This window comes from Pipistrellus kuhlii, unplaced genomic scaffold (assembly GCF_014108245.1).
Source record: "Pipistrellus kuhlii isolate mPipKuh1 unplaced genomic scaffold, mPipKuh1.p scaffold_m20_p_30, whole genome shotgun sequence".
In the NCBI taxonomy this organism is placed as follows: Eukaryota; Metazoa; Chordata; class Mammalia; order Chiroptera; family Vespertilionidae; genus Pipistrellus; species Pipistrellus kuhlii.
The window spans coordinates 2592108-2617637 of NW_023425530.1; the positions used below are offsets into that span (position 1 = coordinate 2592108).

General features: G+C 48.2%; 2 protein-coding genes across 34 annotated transcripts in view; both read right to left on the minus strand.

The window, feature by feature from the left end:
* Window positions 1–5845, minus strand: part of RANBP3 (RAN binding protein 3) — a 60630-nt gene extending 54785 nt beyond the window's left edge. For 16 of the 20 annotated variants that reach the window (XM_036460052.2, XM_036460049.2, XM_036460047.2 and 13 more), the window contains exon 1: window positions 5579–5845. In XM_036460052.2, coding sequence (XP_036315945.1) covers window positions 5579–5678 — 100 coding nt within the window. In that variant the 5' untranslated portion in view covers window positions 5679–5845. Of the gene's footprint in view, window positions 1–4614; window positions 4640–5578 lie in introns of those variants that run through there. The other 4 variants (XM_036460050.2, XM_036460039.2, XM_036460048.2 and 1 more) reach the window with 2 other exon arrangements.
* Window positions 5846–15588: 9743 nt separating this feature from the next.
* RFX2 (regulatory factor X2) overlaps window positions 15589–25530 on the minus strand; it is a 91914-nt gene continuing 81972 nt past the window's right edge. For 13 of the 14 annotated variants that reach the window (XM_036459627.2, XM_036459623.2, XM_036459620.2 and 10 more), the window contains 6 exons: window positions 23544–23641; window positions 22452–22601; window positions 21304–21512; window positions 19132–19285; window positions 18106–18148; window positions 15589–17602 (listed from right to left, as the gene is read on the minus strand). In XM_036459627.2, the coding sequence (XP_036315520.1) occupies window positions 17499–17602; window positions 18106–18148; window positions 19132–19285; window positions 21304–21512; window positions 22452–22601; window positions 23544–23641 (758 nt within the window). In that variant the 3' untranslated portion in view covers window positions 15589–17498. Of the gene's footprint in view, window positions 17603–18105; window positions 18149–19131; window positions 19286–19824; window positions 20102–21303; window positions 21513–22451; window positions 22602–23543; window positions 23642–25530 lie in introns of those variants that run through there. The other variant, XM_045589149.1, reaches the window with a different exon arrangement.

Sequence of the window (25530 nt, forward strand, 5' to 3'; positions counted from 1 at the left end):
TACAGGCATCAGTTTTTATTTTCCTCAAAACCTCCTTAAACAATAAACAAGTGGGATGGGCAATCTGGGTTAAGATTCACAGCAAGTACTATGCAACAGCACAGTGTGCTGTGGACATGCAGGGTTTTACTTTGAGGCCCCGTGCTATACAATTTGCTACCTAGTAGTAATGGACAATCACACTACACAGGGTTCCATGAGACTACAGGAAGGGTACTGCACACAGGTGGGAAAAAGAAATCCTGTTCAAATAAAATGAAGAAACTTGCTGCCCACATTACCACTAGGTCCTGCGTAGATGATAATGCAATTGTAAACCCATCTGCCTCTTGACTGCTTCAAGTACCATGGAGAGCTACGAAGGCTTGGTCAAGTCAATACTAGTCACCTTGGCCATCTGCCTTTCTAATGTACTGGAGATCCTCCAAATGCACCCACTGCTCCCTGAGGGGCCCTCATCACCCACTCCAGCCTATTCTCTGCCTGGACTCACTTATTAGAGCCAGAATTCAACTGGTACCTAAAATACCCCAAACAATGTCCCTTTTGCAAACTCCATTCTGATCTTACCAAATTCCTATTGCTTCCATTCACTCCAACTCTCTTGGACTATAAGCACAAACCACATCCCGATTAGCTCTAACACCCAATGATTTTGCAGCCTTTGAGGTAGCAATACACCTCTCATTAACACCAGGCCCCACATGCTACAGATGTGAGAGGCACCCGAGAGTCAAATGTGCATGCTCTGACCTGAGGGCAAATCCCAGAGTTAATGTTTATCACAACTTAATGAAAAATTTTAAGTGTTTATCACTTAGCCTAAAAATTAAGTTTAGGGCAGGGCAAGAGGATGGTGAGAATTAAGTGAATTAAGAAGTCCAACTGAGTTCTGGCTTATTAATAAAAATTTGGTTGCAACTCATCCTCTCAGGGTTTACGTTTTAAGTCAACAAGATAAGAACTGAGAAAAGCCAAACCAACCTTGAAAATCTCTGGACTGACAGCTGGTCAGGCTAGATCACTGGTTCTCAACTGAGGGTAATTGTGCTACCCTGCCAGGGGACACTGGCAACCTCTGGAGACATTTTTGGTTATAATACCTGGGGAAGGGTCCTACTGGTGTATAGTGAATTAAGGCCCGGGAAGCCAATCAACACCCTAAAATGCACAGGGTAGCCCCACAACAAAGAATGATCTGGTTCCATATATCCATAGTGCTGAGGCTGAGAACCCATAGCTAGAAGATCAAGCAATGAAAAGCAGGACAGAAAACATAGGAGGACCAGCTCCGCTGGCCTCCATCATGGGCTGACCCCCAGGGTCATCTCATTCAGTGGGGTAGATTCATCTACACTAGTCAGATTCATTTCTTTTTCTTTCTTTTTTTCTCTCTCTCTTTGCTGAGCACTTAAGCTAAATATGTCTACAACATGAGCCCACTGCAGTAAAAATAACTACCATTTACTGACTGTTTATTACTGGGCGCTGAGACAGGTGCTAAATAATTTATATGCATTAACTTAGCGAATACTCCCAGCAACCATGAGATATTATAGTTACGACCATTCCCATATTACTGTAAGGAAACTGAGGATCAAAAGGGTTAAGAATTTGCTTAAAGGCACTCAGAGAATACAAAGGGAGAGTCAAAACATAAATCCAATACACAGGGCAAAACCTGTGCTTCACCATCACTTATCCTAGTGGGTTTTAACTGCTGATGGTTCACTCACTGCCCACTCTGGGACACTTTGCAGTATCTGAAGACATATTTGGTTGTCATGACCCCCAAGGCAGGGACGCAGGGGAGGATGTGTGCTACTGGTATCTGGGTAGAATCAGGAATGCCACTATGATGCTAAACATCCTACAAGGTATAGGGCAGCCTCCACCACAGAGAATCATCCAATCTGCCCTAACCGGTTTGGCTCAGCGGATAGAGCATCTGCCTGTGGACTCAAGGATCCCAGGTTCGATTCCGGTCAAGGGCGTGTACCTTGGTTATGGACACATCCCCATTAGGGGGATGTGCAAGAGGCAGCTGATTGATGTTTCTCTCTCATCAATGTTTCTAACTCTCCCTCTCTGCAAAAAATCAATAAAGAATATATATATATATATATATATATATATATATATATATATATATATTTAAATATATTTTATTGATTTTTTTTACAGAGAGGAAGGGAGAGGCATAGAGAGCCAGAAACATTGATGAGAAACATCGACCAGCTGCCTCTTGTACACCCCCTACTGGGGATGTGCCTGCAACCAAGGTACATGCCCTTGTCCGGAATCAAACTCGGGACCTTTCAGTCCACAGACCAACGCTCTATCCGCTGAGCCAAACCGGTTTTGGCTAAAATAAAATATATATATTTTAAAATCATCCAACCCAAAATGTCAATGGGGCCAAAGTTGAGAACCCTGCTCAGCTTTCTACCATGTATGTCCACAAGTCAGTAAGAATTCAAATGTATTAATAATGTATATGATAATGCAGGATCTAAAACCAAAAATTTCCTATAACTCAAATACACTCTGCTCCCCTCTCCCTATTCTTCGTTAACTTTACCAAGGTCAATATGCTGCCATCAAAGCCTGCTGCAAGTCTACAATGCAGATTAACTTCAGAGGTAGGTTGGTTAGTTTGGGATGTATCAACAGCAAAATTTCCAGGCAGAAGAGAATATCCCAAAGCACAACTGGACTTTAAAAGTCACAGACTTGTACAGGAATACCAAGCAAGGGCTATGGGTGCTGTTGTCAGCATCCCTGAAGAGATCACAATGGCAACAAGGGCCAACAAGATGCTGTATTGGGTAAAGCATAGGAAATGTTTCTTTGTAGATAAGCAGTCCCACTCAAGCCCGTGGTTTCTCAACCCTGGCTGCTATCTAAATGTATAGATGCCCAAGGCCCACCCAACATCTCACAGAATCAGAATAGGTGTGGTATGGGGACTGAGCATTTCTGGTTTTAAAAAAGCTCCCTAGACAATCCTGCTGCCCAGACCGGGTGGCTAGCCAATGCCTCAGACTCACATAGAGGTGGCAATGGCCCAGAGAAGAGACAGAGGGTGTGAGGATGGATCAGCTTAGGATCCCTGTCTAGAAAGACAGAATCCAAGAGAGCATTTGGAGCTTAAATAGCAAGAGGGAAAGCACCTAGACGGGGGCAGTTCCTAAGGCTTCAAAATTCATAGGCAAGGGAGTCTTAGCTTACAGTGGATAAGAGTTTAACATCCAAGCCAAATCCAGAAATGGAGTCAATGACTAATTAAAGGATGGCAGAAATATGTGAGGCATAAAAAGCCCTGAAAGTTGATTTCCTGAGGACAACTATGCTAGAACTAGTGCCAGAGGCAAAGTATTAGGTGAGTGTGGCTTTCATTATACAAAAACATTCCATTTCTCTATTTTACACTGACCCATCCAACTATGTAATTTATAATTGACAGCTGATGTGTCAGGTATATGCTAGAAATGGTATCCTTGGGAAACAGAAATCTGTAATTTCCTCTTTATGCTAAAAGATATCTACCAATGAAGGTCCTCACTGAATTCATTCATTCATTCATTCGACAAACATTTCTTGGATAACTACTCTGTGCCAGATGTTGTAACTCCATCAGTAATAATGACAGGCAGAAAGCCTTGCCCTGGTGGAGTTTATATTCCAGTGGAGGAGTAGTTGAACAAATAAGTAAACCTAGCAAGCAAGGTGGTGATTAAGTGCTGTGGGTAAAATAAAGCAGGGTAAAGGGGATAGAGAACGTGGATACAATTTAACATAGGTGGCCAGAGAAAATCTCAATAATAAAGTAATCTGTGAGTAAAAATCTGACAGAGGCAAGGGAGTGGGCAAGTGAGTAAAAGAGAGGAAGCACCAGGTCCAAAGGCATAATGGAGGGAGCTAATGGATTACTCAAGGGACACGGAGAAAGCCAGAATTAGGGAGAGAGGGGTGGGAGAGGAGGTCAGGGAGGTCTCACTATGGCTTCTGGGTTAAGCAGTAAGGGTAGAAGGAAAACCCAAGTGGCAATAGTGTTGGTGGTGAGTGGTCATCCTCTAAAATAATTTTTAAGATAGAACAGACAGGATTTACTGTGGCAAATAAGAGGAGTCAAGGTGACTTTAAGGTTTTGGGCCTGATTCAAAAGAACGGACTTGCCATTTACTACAATGGGTGAAAGATGATGGCATGAACAGGTTTTCGGAGAAAAGACAAGGATTTTGTTTGATATGCCTATTAGACATCCAAATAGAAATGGCGAATATGATATTGGGTATATGAGTCTTAAGACCAAGAAACTGAAGCAGGCAAAGAGGTAAATATATAAAGTAAGTCATACTGATTCCAATTTGTCCAGTCCCTCTACTGCCTTTAAATCTTATGAATGCTCTATAGACTCCTTTATCTTTTAGAAGGGATGTGCCATAAAATGACCACGGTAAGAGGTGCTTCTGAAGCCAGACCGCATTGATTCACATCCCTTGCTCCTTATTGGCTGTACGACCTGCTTTGTACAAATAGCTACAGTACCTACCTCATAGAGCTTTTGTATTACGGGAGAAAACACAGGGTAAGCAAGACACGGAACATTACCTAGCACCATCACAAATGCTCCACCAGGGTGAACACTTAGCATGCACTCACGCGGTTCCCTATGGGAACCTCAGGACACCCTCCAATAACAGGGAGCATGGTACTGGGGATCAGGGCCAGGCAGGGAGACAGCTCGCTAGTAGCTGTGCACCTAGAAAACGAGGGAGCTAAAAATAGGCCTAGGAAGTCCTGAAGCTAAGGCGGTATCCACACCACTGTTGGTGTAAGCAGACATCGGCTTATGGAGTGTTTCCTCCAGGGATTCGGCTCTGTAACCTTGTCATAAACGTTCGGGTGGGATGTCAGCGCCCTACAGGGGAGATGATCACAGTCTCTCTCTGTCTCTCTCTGGAATTGCAGCAAAAAAGGGCCAAAGAGGAGCCAGGGCTTTCAGGGCCCACATCCTGCGGCCGGGCCTACATGCTGGTAGAGTAGGGGCGACTCTCAGGTCGCCACGAAGGATCTGGGGGAACTGGCGGGAACTGGGGGCCGAGTTGCGGGCGGGCGGTGCAAACAGACCCGGCTTCATCGGTCCTCTGAATGGGGAGGGCCCGCAGAGGGTGAGAACCCCAAAGGATTGGTGGGGGGGGGGTCAGACAGCGAGGCCCGGGACGGGGGTGGGAGGGAGGCCGGGTGCCGGAGAATGAGGGGGCGGGGAGGGAGTGTGGCGCGCTGGAACCACCACCAGGCCCCGAGATCTATTTACAACCGAGGCCAAGGCGACGAGGCCGCGCCTCCCATGCCTACCAGCCCTCGGCCTGACCCGCGAGGCGGAAGGGTGTCCGGGCCGCGGCCCCAGCCGCCTTCGAGACCCTCTAGCCGGGGGGCGGCAGAGTCGGGGCTGCCGGGAGTGATGGGCCGAGCCGGTGAGCCCTGCCTGAGGGGACGCCATTGGGGACCGCTGCGGGACCCACGGCGCCACCATCTGGGAGCAGGCAGGCCCCCCGCACTCCGGGGTGCTCACCCCTCGGGCCTGTGGACTTTGGACCTTCCCCCGCCCGTTCGCCGGCCGCCAGCTGGACCTCGACGGCGCCTCCCCTACCTTCGTTCGCCAGGTCCGCCATTTTACTTCCTCAAGCCCTCCCACAAGGCTGCGCGCTGGCCGCCGCTCGCCTGCTTTCTGCCAGAAACTCTCGCGCGTGCGCACTTCCCAAGCCGACTCCGGGAGAGGAGGGCAGCTCGCGCCTGCGCGCCGAGCCTGGCGCGGAGTGGAGCTCCGCGTTGCTGTCACCGCCAGGCCCGGTTCCGAGCACTCGCCGGCGCCCTAACCGCCCCCGCCTCCTTTTCCCGCCGATCGAGGGGGCGTGGCCAGGGCCGGGCGCATGCGCAGTGCGCCGCGCGAGCGTTCGGGACCTGGGAGAATACACGTTCAGTAAGGGGGCGCGCCTGGCGCTGGGTCTTGACGCCCCGGTTTACTGCTTGTTTTCCAGGGGATCCCAGTGGTGGGAGAGTGAGCCACCCAGAGCGCCGCGATGGAAACCTTCTTCTAGGTAAATCCTGGGGGCGAGGGGGGATGTGTGTGTCTGCGGACAGGGGCAGGGGGGCTTTCCACACGCACAGGTCAGAGGCCAGAGGGGGTGGCCTGCTAGGGGTTTTTGGCTCCCTGTCACTTCAGGCTTTAGTTTCCCCTTCTAAGGGGCAAGTCCGTTGGGCAAATGCTTTCTTGGGGAGTGGTTGGGGTGAGCATGCAGAAATCAGAGGTTAAACATAACTGGCCAAAGGTGGGGGTGTCCGTGGGGGACACAGGTGTTGGCTGGGAGACCCAGCGCAAAGGGACTTGATCTCTCTGGGCCAATAGAATGGGAGCTCCAGGATGGCTACACCTCGATGTCATGAATGGAACAGCGCCCTGGCAAGGACCAGGGCCTGGAGTTTCATCGTAAATGGGCTGATCAACCCCACAGGCTGATGTAAGAATCTAGAACGGGCCTCATTCTAGAGTCACCTGCTATGAACCTCTCAGAACACCCTGTGGGTTCTGCCTCACCAAAGTCTAGCCCAGACCCACTTGTTCTCATCAGCTTGGCTGTCAGCACCCCAGGCCAGACCATCCTCCTTTTTTTCCTGGAAGGCTGGACAGCGTCCTCTCTCTCTGCTTTCCTTCCTTTCATTCTTCTGGAGCTCCAGGCTCTGTTCTGCACAAGCAGCATGCGCAGGAATCTTAAAAATATAAATTGGGCCAAAACCGGTTTGGCTCAGTGGATAGAGCGTCGGCTTGTGGACTGAAAGGTCCCAGGTTCGATTCCAGTCAAGGGCATGTACCTTGGTTGCGGGCACATCCTCAGTTGGGGGGGACGGGGCGGGCAGAAGGCAGCTGGTCGGTGTTTCCCTCTTATTGATATTTCTGACTCTTTATCCCTCTCCCTCTCTGTAAAAAAATCAATAATATATATATATATATATATATATATATATATATATATATATTTAAAAATACATATAAATTGGATTAAGGGCACATCTTTCCGTAATGCTTCCAAAGGGCTTTTGCTGAACTTGGAATTGACTCTAAACGTCTTCTTCAGACTTACACAGGCCCCTGTGCTTTGCTCTCAGGCTCCCCCTTACTTATTGCAGTTCAGCCACAGGGGTCTTTCCATCCCTGGAGCACACTAGACTCCTTCCACCCTCAGGATCTTTGATTTTTTTTTCTTTTTTCCCCCCAATATATTTTATTGATTTTTTACAGAGGGGAAGGGAGAGAGATAGAGAGCTAGAAACGTCGATGAGAGAGAAACATCGGCCAGCTGCCTCTTGCACACCCCCTACCGGGGATGTGCCCGCAACCAATGTACATGCCCATCAGGATCTTTGATTTTTTTATCTCTCTTCTTGGGACTTGTGTCCTATGGCTTGTCTAGGTTTGAATTCCAGTTTCGCTCCTTTTCCAGGGGGATCTAAAGGAGGAGGTCATCTAGCTTGTGAGCTAAGAATACTGTTACATTTCTAATTGTTGGAGAAAGACAGAAGAGTATTATCTTATAACGTGAAAATTGTATGAAATGTAAATTGGAGTGTCCATAAACAGTTTTATTTTAAAATAGCCATATCCTATATAATAAAAGCCTAATATGCAAATTGTCTCTTCTGGCAGTTGTTCAATCAGGAGTCGAGTTGGATTGGGAGACTGGGAGTTCAGTAGCTCGCTATGACATGCGCTGACCACCAGGGGGCGGCGCAGATGGAAGGAAGGCCCTGGCCAGCAGCAGGAAGGCCCAGATCTGCCCTGATCGCAATTCTTTCCCTGCCTTTTTATTGGTTTAAAGTTATGTTAAATAGATACTGTATATCACCATTTAAAATTGAAAACTGCCAGCCATGAATAGAGATGACTGTAAAAATAAACAGGGTCCTGGCTGGTGTGGCTTGGTTGAGTGCTGTCCCATGCATGGAAAGGTCACAGGTTGGATTCCCAGTCAGGGCAAATGTCTTGGTTGTGGGGTTGATCCCCAGTACAGGGCTTACAGGAAGTGGCAGATGGATGTTTTCCCTTATTCCTTCCTCTCTTAAAAAAAAAACAAACAAACAAAAAAACCCAAAAACATATTTTTAAAATGTTAAAAAATAAAACAGGTAAACAAAATGAGGTTTTAAAATTTTGGGTGGCTACTGTTGCCTGCCAAGGTGCTGAGCCTGCTTTTTCTTTGAGGTAAAGAGATTAGCAAAGTATTAGAGGGGGATGGGATTAAAGGCATATTATCACTTACCTAAACTTTCTCCTTGACATGATGGGAAGGTGTGACAGATCATTGAAAATGGGGTAGCTATATAAACCATGTGATTTGGTGTCATTTAATGCCATGTCTACATGTCTCCTAAAGTCATTTCATACACTACATTCATCCCACACTTTGGGAAACTCCCAGAAACATGTCATCACTTGGTAAATATAATCCAGTTGTGGTTTTTCAAGGCACATGGTAGGCCAACTGAATTTCCACTGGTTATACAGTATTCATCGCAGTGTCTGTGGCTGCCAACATCGTGCCCCACAGGCTTTCTTTTGATATCTTTATTTGGTTTCCTTGAAGAATTAACTTAGTCAATATTTATTTATTAAACAAATATTTGCTCATCACCTTCTCTGGTGGTTTGAAAATATGGCCCCAAATTATTTTACCTTCCATCAAGCAGTGAAGTCTCTGTCCCTTTCTCTTTCATGGGGATGAGCTTATTACTGGTCCATCAACAGAATCTAGTAGAAATGACACTAGGGAACTGACAAGACTAGGACATGACAGCGTGAGGGGAGGGAACTTCCGCCTGCTTTCCAGGAACACTTGCTCTTAAAAGTCTTCAGCCATCACGTAAGCAGTCCAACTGCCCTGAGGCTGCCATGTTGTCAGGAAGCTGAAACACAGAGACCACAACCCTCCTGAGAGAGAACTGCCCGGCCTATGCCTTGCTGCTTCCCACCTACAGAAACCATGAGAAATAAATTAAATGATGGTTGCTGTTATAATCCAGTAAATTTGGGGGATATTTGTTATGCAGCAATATCTTCCACCAGACCTACTATGCATCAGACACTGCTTTACATGTTGGGTTCCAAGATGAACAAGACAGACCTTGCCTTCCCGGAACTTTGCATTCTTCTGTGGGGAGACTGACAATAGGCAGGTAAGCAAAATAATTTGAGATAGTGCCCAGTGCTGCAAAGAAAATAAAACAGCATATTGTGACAGAGTGACAGAAGGGATACTTTAGTTTGGTTGGTCAGTGAAATCATCTCTGAGGGGTGCCATTTCAGTGGAAGATCTGTAGGAGAAGCATTCTGGACAGAACAGTGAGTGCAAAGGTCTGAGGCAGGAACCAGGATTACACACTAATTACACACTGATTGGTGAGCTGGAGGAGCAGTGAGGAGCTCTGTGTGGCCAGAACAGAATGAGGAAATGCAGTTAGGGAGGGGCGAGAGCGAGGAATTTGGAGTTTTTCCTAATGCAAGGCTTGGAAGTGGGAAGTGGAGGGATCCAAATTGCTAACCAGCCTCTCTGCTGCCTGCTTCCTCCTTAGCTTACTAGGAGACAAGTCTAAGGTTCCCCTGTGCCCGGCTGAGCTCTGAGAACTGTGAACTTCCTTATCCACAGCCAAGATGGAAAACGGCTTTTATAGTTGGGCTCCAGGTAAAAGGCTTCACAACTGTAATCCAGTTCTTGTTTTCCCATCATGGGCAGGGAGCCGGCCCTGTGAAAAAGTATCTGCCGGGTGCCCAGCCCATACTGAGGTCAAGGACCTGGAGATGAATCAGATACAGTTTCCTCCATCAGGGAGCTCAGAGTCAGGTGGGGACAGGGGGGAGGCATCCGGCTGCCGCTCCTGCTCAGCACCATTCCCTGTCTTCCCTCAGTTCTATGAGTTTCTCACAGTAGGATGTCCAATGACACTGACACTGACACAGAGGGCAACCCCTGACCTAAGCTGGGTGCAGCAGTTAAATATGGTACGGAAATACTTACTTTACTCTATTTTATTTATAATTAAAATATTGTTTAACTTTTTCCATGGCAGTGAAGCTCAGCTGTTTAGATGTTGTCCTGTGCACCAAAAGGTTGCCTGTTCAATTCCCAGTTAGGGCACATGCCCTGGATGGGAGTTTGAGATCCTTGTAGGGAGGGTGCAGGAGGCAGCTGATAGATATTCCGCTCTTTCATGGATGTTTCTCTTTCTCTTTCCCTCTCCCTTCTTTCTCTAAAAATCAATAAAAATATTATTTAAAAGTTTTCACTTTCAAATTAAATTCAGACTTCCCAAAAATCAGAAATAGTGTCGACATTACACATAGCTTTCACCCAGATCCCCCAACATTCACATCTTAGGTAAGTGAAATGACTAAAACCAGGAAGTTAACATTAATGCAATACTGTTCACAATGTACAAACCTTGGTCATATATCATCCTTTCATCACTAACATTTATTTTCGTTCCAAGATCCAGTCCAGTATCCCTCCATAAATGACATCCATGTTGATATTGTTTCTCCATAGCCCTTCAGTATGGATTAATTCCTCAGCCTTATTTTTTCTTAACCATGACATTGGTACAAGTACTGTCCTATATTTTGTAGAATGGCCTTAATTTGTTTTTAATATTTCTCTTGATTAAATTCTGGTGATGCATTTTGGGCAGGAATAATGTGGGAGTGATTGTTGTGTTCTCAGGGCGTCCTATTAGGAGGCACTTGATGTAGATTTGTGTCTTCACTGATAACTTAGATCACTTGGTCTAGATGGTAAATGCTAGGATGATACTTTCCCCCTGGTAATTATTTAATATCTAGCAGGGATATTTGAGGAATTATTTGAGGAAAAGGAGAGGCCGAGGGAGGAAAGAGCTTGTGGCAGTATTGCAATTTAGTAAACAAAGCCCCATTCAAGGTAAAATCTGAGCTAGCAGTGTCTGTGGACCAAAAGGAAAAGGCTGTGTCTCACAATGACCACTAGGGGGTGGCAGAAGATTGGGATTAATTAAAAATGACCCCAGGAAAAAAGCAATTCCTTCTTTATTTTTAAAGTATATTTTTATTGATTTCAAAGAGGAAAGGAGAGGGAGAGACTGAAACATCAATAATGAGAAAGAATCATTGATCAGCTGCCTCCTGCACACTCTCTACTGGGTATGGAGCCTGCAACCCAGGCCCTGGGAATCAAACCATGACCTCTTGGTTCATAGGTCAGTGCTCAATCACTGAGCAAGGCTGGCTGGGCTTTCCCTTCTTTTAAAAAAAATACTTTAAAAATTGATTTTAGAGAGGAAGGGAGAGAACAAGAGCAAGAAAGAGGAACACTGATTTGTTGTTCCACTTATTTATGCATTCCTGGGTTGATTCTGTATGTGCCCTGACTAGGAATGACACCTTAGTAACCTTGATGCATTGCATTGGGACAACAATCTAACCAACTGAGCTACCCGGCCTTTCTAAGTAAACCTGTGGGGACTCAAGGCTCTGCACCTGTTGGGGTCTAACATCACTTGGGAACCAGGTCAGTAGGTGCTGGCAGCACCAGCAGAGGTAGAGCATGTTTCGGTTGCACTGTGCCTGGCTGCTCTGAGGCTTATGCTGTCGTCAGTACACATATGCCACCTCAGAAACAGGGGCTCCAGACCCTGGAGGGCTTCAGAGGTCTGAGATCCCTACTGAACCTACCTGCAAATCTCATAGGAGCACTGGCTGGGTGGCTCAGTTGGTTGTAGGTTCGATTCCCAGTCAGGGCACATACCTAGGCTGTCGGTTTGGTCACTGGTGGGAGGTAACCCATCCATGTTTTTCTCTCTCTAACTTCCTTTCTCTCTAAAATCAATGAAAACAACAACAAATATCCTAGAATGAGGATTTAAAAGGCACACCAAAAAACTCATGGGTACTAAGGTGTCTTGCTTTGGAGACTGGTTGCAAACCCCATAAACCAACTCTGGCCAAATGTAAACAAAGGGGGAATTTGCTTGAAAGTTAAGAGGATGCTGATAAGATCAAAGAGGAGAAAACACTGGGCAGTTACAGCAGGTCTTGGGTTGGGAATGGTTTAGCTGTATTGAAGGGGCACCTCCTGAGGATGACCCAAATTCAGTTGCTTTCAGTCTTAGTCATCCAACTCCCTGGTCAAAATCCAAGCAGAAAGTGTCGCATGGGCCCAGCACCACAAGGCATTTATCAATCTCTGCTCGGCCTAGGGTCCCACCTCTATCCAGTTTAAGCCTCTGTCCGATGTTGATTGCCTCTAGGTGCCCAGCTGTTGGAGAGATGCCATGTGAGATATCTTGATGCCAGTGGGGGCATCCGGTGGGCAGTTGTATATATGGGGGCTAAGGGAGGGGACTTCTCAATCCATCTTGTAGTTATGGCCCTCTCACTTATGGGCCACCAGCCTGAAATGAAACCCCAAGTCCCTGCCACGATAGGCAGCCTTCCTTATCTCCCCCCCATTTACCCTTCCTGTCCCATCAGTCACCGGTGCCAGTCACAGTGGCCTCCTTGCTGCTCTCCACACGCGACAAGCCTGTTCCCAGGATGTGAGAGAACCCACATAGAAATGGTGTTTAAAACTATGGGAGAAAGGTCATTCCCAAAGAAGGTGGAACAGATGCTGGAGAGCAAAACCCCGCAATTGCCCATCATAGAGGATTCTAAAAGGGACCCATGACCTCAAAATAGGGTGAGAACTACTCTCCAGCATTGTGCCTTTGGATACATATGAATATTCAATACATTTTAGTCCAATTACATACATACAAACAGTACAGGGGCTGGTGTACGAGATTCATACACTGGGTTGGAGATGGTGTCCCTCAGCCTGGTCTATGCCCTCTTGCAGTCCGGGACCCCTCGGAGGGATGTCTGTCTGCCAGCTCGGGTTTGTTCTCTCTGGGGATCGGCCCTAAGCCAGTAGGTGGACATCCCTTTCACAGTCTGGGACCCCTCGCTCCTTACCACCCACCTGCAGCCAAGACAGGAAAGGCTCCTGCCACCACCGCTGGGCTTGTCAGCCGTGAGCCTGGCTTCTGACTGAGCGGCGCTTCCCCTCGAGGTCAGTGCACGTCATAGGGACCGTCTTCCACCGTTTGGTCTACTTGCATATTACATTTTTATTATATAGGATATCTATCTATCTATCATCTATAGCTAAAAACTTAAGTGATGCTATAACGCACACTGACCACCAGGGGCAGACGCTCAACACAGGAGCTGACACCTGGTGGTCATTGCGGTCCCACATCCAACCTCCTGGGTCAGCCAGCACTAATCGCACCATCACTGGCCAGGCTGAGGGACCCCACCTGTGCATGAATTTGTGCTTTAGGCCTAATATATATATATTAGGCATATATATATATATATATATATATATATATATATATATATACACACACACACACACACACACACACACACATACTGAATATCAGTTATGGGCCACCACCGCGTGCGTGCGTGTGTGCGTGTGTATACACTGAAATTAAGATTTTATAAAGCGCTGAAACTGGTTTGGCTCAGTGGATAGAGCGTTGGCCTGAGGACCGAAAGGTCCCAGGTTCGATTCCGGTCAAGGGCATGTACCTTGGTTGTGGGCACATCCGCAGTGGGGGTGTGCAGGAGGCAGCTGATCGATGTCTCTCTCTCCTCAGCAGCTGATCGATGTTTCTCTCTCCTTGATGTTTCTAACTCTCTATCCCTCTCCCTTCCTCTCTGTAAAAAAATCAATAAAATATATTTAAAAATATTTTATAAAGCCATGCTTATTTTTATTACGTTGACACTCCTGATCTTTTCTTAGTCCATTAAAAAGAAAACTAAACTGATCCTAAGTCACAAACATGATTTTATAACCCACTCGGCCTCCGTTGGGCAATGGCTCTAGCAGGCCTCTTGGTCCCCTTCTTCCCTTCCCCTACCCGCTTCAGTTCAGCCCCGAGCCTCCCTTGTAGACTTTAACAAGGACCTAGTTGACTTCCTTGCTTCCAGTTTCTTCCTGTTTAATCCATTCTTCCAGAATCGGTCCACCTTTAATAATTCTGATGGTGTCCTCCCTAGTTTCTCTTTACTTTGTCCATTCCTCTCCTCCTTTCCTCTCCCTTCCCATGATCCCCAGGAATAGTACCTTCTCCCAGAAGCCGCCTTCTTCCATTAATTCACTCACTCATTCACTAAATGTTTGCTGAGCATACACTGTGCTAGAATTGGGAAATGGTCTTGAGCAAAGCAGATCAGTTAACACCTGCAGTGAGGTGTGTAGGGGCATCCATGGGTCCCCCTGCACTCCCTTTTCTGTAGCTTATTGAATTCTGATGGGACCATTAAAGCTATAATGATCACCAGGGACCAAGGCTCCTTCTGTCACACTGTTTTGCCATCCTTATTATATAACATCCACCTCAAGATCTAAAATGGCTATTGGTGCTTCAGCCATCATGTCTGCATTCCAGCTAGCAGCTTCGATTTTCCCATGTGTCAATCGGGGCAATACCTACCTTGGAAGATTGTCAAAAAGAGGAGACCAGACTAAAGTGTCTCTTGTGGAGCTCCCAGAGGCTCTTGGTAGGACTGGGTTCCCTCTATTGTGCAATGCCTGCTTCCCAGAGCCCTCACCCAGTGAGCTCTCCGAGGAACTTGATAGCCTGTGGGCCTTCAGCAGGCTGCCTTGCTCCTCTCTCTGACTCCTGGGGCAGTAATCATGTAGGCACCCATGTTCAATCCCTCACCAGCCACTCAGACTCCCAGGGCAGGGCCTGATTCTCTTCCTCCAGCGACCCTGCCACCCCAACACCAGCCTGTTTCTCTAAAGGGGGAAGCTGGGGGTGGGTGGGGAGGGCTGCTGTTTGGTGCAAGAGCTGTGCTGCTAAGTAGCTAAAATTGTGAATCACCAGAGGGTAGGGGCGAGTCTGGATTCATGAGCCTAGCAGGGAATCAGCAGAGTCAGGGCCTGAAGAGGAGGGATCAGCCATGGAAGTTGTGGAGCCCTTTCAGTGAAAATGAAAACGTAGGCTCTTTGTTCCAAAATTAAGAATTAAGATAGTGACAGAAGAGCATTAAGCCAAGCACAGACCCTGGAGTCCCGGCCCAATTAAGTTATGGGCAATTTTAGTGTCACCTGGAGGCTCCATCATAGAGGATTCTAGAAGGGACCCATGACCCAGGGCCACTTCCTGGGACAGAGAAGCCTGCTCTGGGGCCGAAGGCCGAGCATCCCTGGGGGCATGTGGGATACTGGCCTGGCAGTGAGAAGCTGCTTTTAGGGGAAGCTTATCAGGAATGGCATCACTGTCCTCTGCAGGATTTCTTCAGGGTCCCATGTCACACCCCTGGGAAGGGGTGGTCACAATATGGATTCCCAGATCCATCCCAATCCCAAGAGGAAGCTTTCTTCGCCTGGGGCCCAGGGATTGGTGATTTTGGAACCAGCTCTAGCACTGGTTCTTAGGAGATCTGGGGTCCCCCTTCCCTCCCATATTCTACAGAATAAACCTTGAGAACAACTAGTGGGCTGCTTCAGTGGCTGGAGTGTGGATTTATTCTGTAATATTTGAATAGATTTACTCTGTTTACAAATGGCCTCGACCATCCTGTGCTAGGAATTGTTTCTTGCCACCTCTGGCCCGGACTGGCCGTGCTAAGTGAAGCTTAAAGAACATGCTCCTGCTCCAGCTGCTGTTCCGAGCAGGCCAGGGCAGGCCGGGAGGGAGCATCTACTCTCCATGGAGCAGCACTGGGTTGGGGTGGGGCTGGAGTGTGGATTGTGATCCCCAAATGGGTATGCTTAATGTGTTTAGTGCAATGAAAAACAAGAACGGGCTTGGAAGACTTGTGTCTTTACTGTCATTTGTAGTCCTCGTGGAATCCTGCAAAGGACACAGCAGAGCCTAAGGCAGAACCCAGCTGGAAAGAGGCATCACAGTGCACGCACCGTGAGCTTCAGTGCCTTCCAGCAGAGGAGGTGTGTATTTAAAGACATTCTTTCTGTCTGATTTCATCTAAATCTTGAACACTAAGACCAGACAAACATTGTGGTCATCATGGACTTGGGGTTTCTACAGTCAGCGAGTATTTTTCTTGCCACTTCCTCCCCCACCATCACCCCGCACACCTGGCGAGGGCCGAGGTGGGCCCAGCGCTCCTGCTTGACGTGAATGAGATAAAATATTGGGGACCAAATATACCGCAATATACATTATTAAGAAACGTTCTAATAACAATTGGAGCACAAAACTATTGGTATAAAGATATTTCCAGAGAGAGAAACTATTGCATTGCATTAGATGGCACTTCCTAGACTAAAGGTTTGTCTTTCTTCTTTGCAGTTGTTTTTGGGACAGGACTCACACGAAGCAACCAAGTGCGTGTTTGCTGTTGGGACACAGATTGGGAGTTTAAAGTTCAGGGCTGTCGAAGTCCTTGGGATCTGTTTGTCCCCAGAGAAGATCTCAACTTCAAACAGTTCAAGATGGGACCTGCCCAGGGTCACTGTTCTCCAGGATCACCAATGCCAAGGCAGGCATTCTATAAGATTCTGTGGACCACACTGCAGGCATGGCTATTTGTGCAGATTTGGCGGGATGGCAGGCTTCTGAATGCACCACTGGGACACTGTCTGCCTTGGCCCCCTTGGATCAGGTGCATTGCAGACTCAGTGGTTGGCTTCATGTTGGTGTAACCTTGGACAGAACCACAGTCCTTCCTGGTGCTGGTAATCCTGGTATAAATTCTTAGACACAGCGGGCCTATTTCTGTGACTTGTTCTTTGAGCCACATGGGCCCATGGTCTACCTGCCACCTAGAGACATGCTGTGTGGGTCTTTGGAGTCTAGAAGTGGGGCCCCTGGGACTTCCCTGCTTCAGCACAGGACAGGAGGCCGAGGACAGCCTGTCTACGAGAGGCCATGGGGTGCAGTACGGAGACACGCCTTTCCATCACAGGGGCACCAGAGCAGGGTCTCCGTGGGTGAGGTCAGCGTGGGACTGACCAACAGCTGTGAGACACCTTTCCTTCCTGGGATAGGCCTGAGTTTTAAAAATCATGGTGAAAACTGGACTGAGCTGAACGGAGAAGCCCAAAGCAGAGGTGCTGACCTGCCCAGCTCGGTCTTTCCAGCTCGGCAGGGTGTGGAAGTGGCCTGCAGGTCACAGTCCAGCATACGGGAGGACAAAGACAGTCAGGAGGAAAAGATGATCCAGGTGGCCCCCGAGAGCCACTCAGGTTCTCAGAACTAAGTGTGACCTTCGGCCGTGGTGAACAACAGTTTTCTTGGGGAGGAAGAGCATGTCCTTTCAGGGCGCACATGCCCTGGGATCCTGTGAGTCAGAGTCAAGGTCACTTCATGTAAGAGGCACGATTGTTGTGGAGCTCGAGGAGGCCAGGCAAGCCTGAGGAAGGGCCTCAGTGCTACACACCCTACAGGGAGTGGTTTGGGTCGCTGCGCTCCCGTTTCACCAGGGGCTCACCCAAGCTGCGGGCATCCGCATCAGCCTCACTGCTCCGGTCTTCACTGATGTCATCTGTGGGGTAGTGTTGGGGGGAAAGGGGTGAGTCGGGGACGATGGGAGGGAGAGAGAAGCACATCCTCAGAGGCGCCCAGGCATAAACAGACCTCAGCTCTGGTCTCGTTAACCTGGTCCTTTCTGGCCTTCTCATCGGTGACTTCTCTTGACCAATGCTCATTTGCCTGGGTCACATTCTTGGCAGGTTTTTCCTTGGTGCTTGGCCCTCCCACCCCTTTGGGGGCAGGGAATAGGTCAGAGCTGGGGGCCTTTCTGCCCACTACCCCTTCAAATCCTCCTCCCACCTCATTCCTAGCTGTGGCCCTGGTGTGGGTGCCTATGAAGTGCCACAGTCAAACAGGAGAGGACAGGGCTACTCGGAGGCATCACTGGGACACCTACTGCTGCCTGGGTATCATCCTCTGTCTGGGTGCCAGCTCCTGAGGCCCTCAACCCACCCTGACTTCCCACCAGGCCATTCGCAGGAGGAAGCCTCATGGGAAAGCCACAGGCACACCCACCTTTGTCCAGCAGTGTCAGTGACAGGGAGGCGAGGTCGTTGAACTGAAAGAGAGAAGACCAGAGTCAGGGCCCTCTGCGGAGTGGGTCCTCGTGAATGTCAGCAGTGTCACCCACCCACAGTTAAAACGGGCTTTTGCTTTGTGAGAGGTTCTTACATAAGAAGTAGCTATGATGCTGTGTCCCCTCTGCCACTTTCTGGGCTGCATCTGGGAGCTGCTAGAGGGTTGAGGGGGTGCTGACCGCTCAGGCCAGCGAGGAGACAGGGGCTGTGGCCTCTGAATAGTGACAGTGAAGGAATGCTGGCATTTATCAAGGGCTTATTATGTTCCAAAGCTGTATAAGTATAACCTCATTTCTTCCTCAATGACCCAGAAATTCCACTCCTGGGTAGATACCCAAAATAACTGAAAATAGATGTTCAAACAAAAACTTGTCCACACATGTTTACTGCAGCACAATTCACAATAGCCAAAAGGTGGAAACAACCCAAATGTCCATCAATAGATGAATGGACAAACAAAATGCTGACCATCCACACAGTGGAAAGAGCAAAGCCACTAAAAAGAGCAAAGCACTGACACCTACAACATGGGTAGACCTTGAAAACATGATGCTGCGTGAGAAGCCAGACACCTAAGGCCACACAGTGTGTGATTCCATGTGAAATGTCCAGGACAGGAAATCCAGAGACAGATTTATGGTTGCCAGGGGCTGGGGAGGAGGGTGAATGGGGCTTCTCTGGGTGATGGACTATTCTGGAATTAGATAGAGGTACTAAATGTCACTGAATTGTTCACTTCAAAATGGTTAAAATAGTAAATTCTGTGTTATATGTATTTTACCTCAGTGTTTGAGGCCTCATTCAGAGGCAGGGTATGTGCCCAGAGTAAGAATAAAGAGTAGGCCGAGGAGACAGGATCTGAACCCAGGCCTGCAGCTTCACCATGAGAGCTCTCGCCTGCCCACTGTCCACTGTGTCATGCTCAGCAGACTCCCTCACCCCTGCAGGCTTCTCTGGCCCTCACCTCTCCCATCACGGCAATGGGAGTCTCCCCGGTTGCCTTGGCGACACGGTGCTCCACCAGATAGAACATGTACTCGTCATACAGCAGGCGGATCAGGTGGAAGGAGCCGAAGCTGGCGGCGCTGCGCAGGGTGAGGTCTCGGATCACCATGGAGCTGGGGACGGGCAGACAGAGGCTAGGCACCTTTCGGGAGCACGGAGCCCCACCAGGCGGGCGAACCAGGCTTTTCTTCAGCTCTGAGGCCATCTGGGGACCTCTTAGACCTACAAGGGGCATGCCAGTTGCCAGACCCCCCCATGTCCCAGTGTGACTCAGGTGGGGACAGGCAGATGAGAGGTGAGCAGGAGCGGCGGCTCTAAGAAGAGGTCACTGAGAACATAAAGGTGACAGTCTCTGGCATAAGCCTTAGAGACCACCTTTGGTAAGGAGTCTTTTCAGTGCCTTAATGGCTCCCCAACAGCAGGCCATCTTTCCCATCCTCCCCTGGATCCTTTCCTCCTCAGTCTGTGGTTTAGGTATCTAAAAACAAGACAGAATTTCAGGGTGTCTTTGCCTCTGGGGTTAGCAAACTAAAGCCCAATCCAGACCAACCCTAGCTTACCAACCTGTTTTTATACAACCTGAGCACTAAGAATAGTTTTTACATTTTAAATGGTTGGGGGGAAAGTCAAAAGAAGAATCATTTTGTGACCCATGAAAAGTATCTGAAATTCACGCTTCAGTGTTTATAAATAAAGATTTATTGGCACACAGCCATGCCTGTTTGTTTACATGTGTGTGCCATGTGCCAATAAAACTATTGTTCAAAAATACTTAATATTGGATTCCTTTTAAAAAATAAAAAGTGACCCATAATCTCAAGTAACATGGCACCCAACAAGAAACCTGGGTCTGCAACACATCTGCCATGTAGTCACAAACACTCACATGCCTGTTTCAGAGCTCACCTACTCTCTGTTAAGTCTAATCACTATTGTAAGCAATAAAGTAAACAGGCAGGGGCAAGACAGGAGGGGAAAAACAATGAAAATACAGACTATTACAGTAATTAAATGAGGGGTTATCACACTTGGGTGCTCTGATGCCTTGAAGCCTAGTAAGCAAACCAAAATCTAAGCCATGTTAATGTCCGAGAGTGAAACTTAAACAAGGAATCACAACTAGTTCCCAAATAAGGCAGCTGCTGGAACTGTAGCCAATCAAATCATGCCCCTGCTTGCTTCTCCATAACACCTCATCCTTGTCCTTGGCGCCTGACACTTTGGGTTTCATGCTGACCAATTCGAATTGGTATTTGCTCAAATGTTTGGAAATTCTAATGTGTCTCTTTAAATTTTAATATGCTGATTAAAAGATAAAATGTCCATAGAGCTGCCCTCCGGTGGTCAATGGGCTTCCAAAGCAGGAGCATCACTCAGCCAGAAGCCGGGCTCATGGCTGGTAAGCGCAGTGGCAGACAGTCAGGCGGTAAGGAGCGAGGGGTCCCAGGCTCCGAGAGGGTACAGGCCAGGCTGAGTGTTTCTGCATGATTTTCTTGCCCTGGGCCTCTAGTTAATATATAATTATTTCTATATTCATACAATTATGTTTAACTATAATGTATTTACATATATAATTTAAAATATATGTACCCTCGACACACCTGACCCTTGCCCAGTACCATTCTGCAGGGACACCTGGACTGCAGGGGAGCTGACGCCAGTTTCTGCCTCCTGCTTGTATTTGGCAGTGCGTGGGGGACTAAAAGCCGGATGGTTGCTCCTGGTCTGACTCACTGACCTAACTGACCACCTTACACCACCTCCCAAACTCTTGCCCTCACTCATTGATCTGCCATCGTTTGCTCTCCTGTTCTTGTTCTGGGGATTTATGCCTTTTTACCACTTCCTTTACTGCCAGTTTGCGGGGTTTTGCTGGGGAGCAGAAATAAACACATGGACTCAAGTTGCTATGTTTCTCCAGAAGGATCGATGACGATTTCTGTCTGTGGAAGCCTGCCACCTACTCTTAGGTCACAAGGGGGCCTCTGGCCTGACCCTAGGAGCCAGTCTGCCAGATGAGGCCTATAGGTTGGGCCCTGGTTTGGGCTTTTGGCCACTGAAGGCGGGACAACCTCTGGAGCCCTTCACCCCTGCCCTCCCAGAGTTCTCGGGGAGTTCAAGGGGCACTTACCTATAAAAGGACCATTTCAGCAGGAATTGCCGGGCAGCCTTGGGGAAGCTGGGGCTACCCGCATGCTGCTTCAGGACCTGCGTGACCACGTTGTCGAGCCAGCTGGCCCACTGGTCCAGGGAGCTCTGCTGCTGCAGGGTCAGCTTGAAGTCCTGCTCCAGCCGCTGCACCACGCTCTCCTTGCACTGGCACACCCATGAGGCTTGCTCCTGCAGGTGCAAGGGCAGAGGGTCAGAACAGAGTCAGTGACAGCCCCCCATACCAACGCCATGGGTGAGAGCTCAGGGACCCAGACTGCGGCCATCTCCTGAGCACCAGCTCCAAGTCTGACCTTAGGCCGAGCATGCACCCATCTTCACCCATGGCCTTTTCCAACTGCAGTCAAGCACCATTAGTACCCACTTCACGGGGACAGAGACAATGGACCAGAGAGGGCAACTGCTCCGGCATATAAGGACTTAAATCCAGGTTTCCTGGACCTATAGCTCTGATTATACCTTGTCTTTGGATTTTATTTTTGAGTAGTCACTCTTGTGATTATGTGTTTGTTTAATGGGTTAACCCAGGGCTTGAACTAGACATAAATACAGTAGCAAAATCCATTTACTGACAGCCTGAACTTTTCTAGGCCCAAAGAAAGAACTATGAATGTGGCAATAGGAAGGCACATTTTTATTTTCATTTTAAAAAATATATACTTTATTGATTTTTCACAGAGAAGAGAGATAGAGAGCTAGAAACATCGATGAGAGAGAAACATCAACCAGCTGCCTCCTGCACACCCCCTACTGGGACCAATCAAACCTGGGACCTTTCAGTCCACAGATCGATGCTCTATCCACTGAGCCAAACTGGTTTCGGTGGAAGGCACATTTTTAAAGAAAATGAAAGTGATGGTCACAACTCCGAGAGGCTGAGAGATCCTGAAGTGGAGACCTGTGGTCCTTGGTGGACCGACCCTGAATCTAATTCATGCAGCAGAAATGTGCACTGGGTGTGCTATGGGCTGCAGATTGAGGGCTTATGCATTTTTCTAAAGGGTGGACGGCTAGACCCGAGGGGTTGGGGTCATGTGCACACTGTCCCTGCTTTGAAGTCTGGTCCTGGAGCCCCATCCAGGCTGTGGGGACCCATGTGGGGAAAGTCACCTGCACGTTGGCAAAGTCCACACGGTTGAGGTCGCTGAGCATCTGGTTGATCTGGGAAGTGTTCTGAAGCACGGCCCGGGCCGCCTGCGCCAGGTGATTGAGGGATGTGTATCTCCGCAGGGTCTGGGCGAAGGCGCTAACCACGCTGACCTGTGGCCAAAGATGGCATGAGAGGGTGAGCTGCACGCATGCAATGCACGTAGGGAAAGCCTATTTTCTCTTCTTGGAGGGCGTGGACTCAGGGACAGTTCAGGGGCAGGAAAGAGGGATGCAATGCACCCTTGTGACAGACTCAAGAACCTAAAGAGTGAGAATCAGTGGACACAGACGTTACCAACACATCACGTGGCACCTATAATAGACAGTGTGGCATCAGTGGGTTAGAACTCAATTCCATACGCTCTCTGGAGCGCTTGGTGAAAATGCTGGTTCCTGGGCCCACTGGGTAAGACTCTGTAGAGGTGGCCTTGGGATCTGTGATTTACTGACTACCTAGGTGGTTCTTTTGCTCCCTGGAGTTGCAGTATCACCGGCCTAACACTAAGTCCAGACTATAGGCAGGCAGACCAGATGCCCAAAATCTGGCCTCCTCTATACATGGCAACTCTAAGAAATGTGTGCAAGAATAATTGCAAGAAGTTGTTCTCTTTTTCCCGTGTGGGCCAAATATCCACATTTAAATTCTGATTTGTGGCCAAGACTAATGTAATAAGGATAATGTAAGCAAGGAGATTAAATTTTGTCTTTTCACGAGCATAGAAATAATCAATCTTTTGTGAGCTGACCCAAATGTGCCACATCAAATGGCATCTTCGTCGAGCCCCTCCCTGCCACTACCTATCCTACATCAGCAGCATCTTCAGGACTTCCTGAAGGGACCATTGATCCTCAGGACACACAGGAGCGACCGGCTCTCTCTAGGCCCCAGCAGTCAAGTTCTCCCAGAGCAGAGGGAGAGGAGTCCTCTCCTCTGAGCTACTCCCGCCCCCTCCCACTACAGCACAGCTGGGCTCAAGGGGTCCCCAGGCCTGTGGCCTCTGCTTCTGGTCACCAGTGTGGTCTGAAGGCCCAGACCCCATTCCCAGGAATTACCTTAGTCTGGATAACCTGTTGTGGGAAGTCACTCATGGCGTTCGTCAACCAGCCTTCCAAGCTCTTGGCAAAGTTACGAATGGCCTGTGTCAAGGTGCCTGGGAGATGGAAACATGATATTAACAGAGAGAAAGGCAGAGTCTCGCCCCTCAGGGTCAGCCATGTGTAAGAGATACAAATGTAACGAAAGTTACCACCAAAAGCAACACAGAGGAAAAGAGAACAAGGCATGGGGGATAATTTGGGACACTTAGAGAGCGGAGCCTAGAGCAAGAGTTAGGGCTGTCCAGATTGTTCATCTCTGTTCACCTATCTGTCTTACACTAGGGGTTCTCACCCAGGCTGACCCTGCCCCCTGGGGGACATATGTGGTCTCATGACTGGGAGTGCTCTTGGCCTTGAGCGGGTGGAAACTGGGGATGCTGCTCAACACCCCACAGTGCCCAGGACGACCCCACTGAGAGTGACCTGGCCCAGTGTCAGCAGTGCTGAAACACAGACCTTGATACACATGCATGTAAATATATTCTATCAACTTCTAAAGTTACTTTGAGATGGGTTACAGTAAGAAGGAAATAATAGGACTCTTTAAAAATAAAAATAAAAAAATCCCCCAATGTAAAAGCAAATCTACCCCAAATTCAAACCTTAATACAGACTTACTACACAACTTAACAATTGTTGGGCAGGCAAGACCATAGGATAAATGCAATCACTATGCTGTTTCCCATTTCCTGGCACAAAGCAGCAGGCCAATTCAAGAAAGACCAGGGGTTTCCAAGCACTGACATAAATGTGCATAGGTCACCTGCCAAGTGTAACCTGGTGTCTGCTGGAGGCATTAAGAGTGAGGCCTCTCATTTGACCCAGTGATCCCACTTCTGGGAATATATCCCAAAAAACCAGAAACACCAATCAGAAAGGATATATGCACCCCTATGTTCATAGCAGCACAATTTACAATGGCTAAGATTTGGAAACAGCCTAAGTGCCCATCAGCAGATGAGTGGACTAAAAAACTGTGGTATATCTACACAACGGAATACTACGCTTCTCTAAAAAGGAAGGAACTCCTACCATTTGCAACAGCATGGATGGCCTTGGAGAGCATTATGCTAAGCGAAATAAGCCAGTCAGTAAAAGATAAATATCACATGATCTCACTCATTTGTGGAATATAATGAACAACATAAACTGATGAGCAAAAACAGATCCAGAGACAAAGAAGCATCAATCAGACCGTCAAACCTCAGAGGGAAGGTAGGGGAGGGTGGGGATAAGGGAAAGAGATCAACTAAAGGACTTGTATGCATGCATATAAGCCTAACCAATGGACACAGACACCAGGGGAGTGAGGGCATGAGCAGGGGGGTGAGGCACAAAGGGGGGATAAGGACACATATGTAATACCTTAATCAATTAAAAAAAAAGAGCAAGGCCTCAGCCTTAACCAGTATGCTCGCTCAGTGGTTAGAACATTGGCCTGCACACCTAAGGGTTGTGGGTTCAATTCCTGGCCAAGGGCACATAACTGGGTGGCAGGTTCACTCCCCACTGCTGGTCAGAATGCATGCAGGAGGCAATCAGTCTGTTTCTCTCTCACATCAATGTGTCTGTCTGTCTGTCTCTTTTTCTCTCTCTTCCCCCTTTCCCTTCTGCCCTTCTACTCTCTCTGAAAAAGCAATGGAAAAAATATCCTCTGATGGGATTTAAAAAAAAAAGAAAAAAAGAAAAAAGAACAAGACCTTGCTCACCCTTCACTTGGGATGATGCTGGGAGCCCACAGGAAAGTCTGGAAGTCAGGGGCTGGCACAACAGTGCCCCCGGGAGGTGGGCATTGTCACCACCACCAGAGGCCTGGCAGGCAGTTCCCAGTCAGTTCCCTGGGAAGGTCCATGTCAGCCCCAATGGGTGTAGCCAGTGAGACCTATGATTTCATTTTTTCCCTCCCTTCCTGAATTAAAGATGCAGGAATCTGGAGAAAATT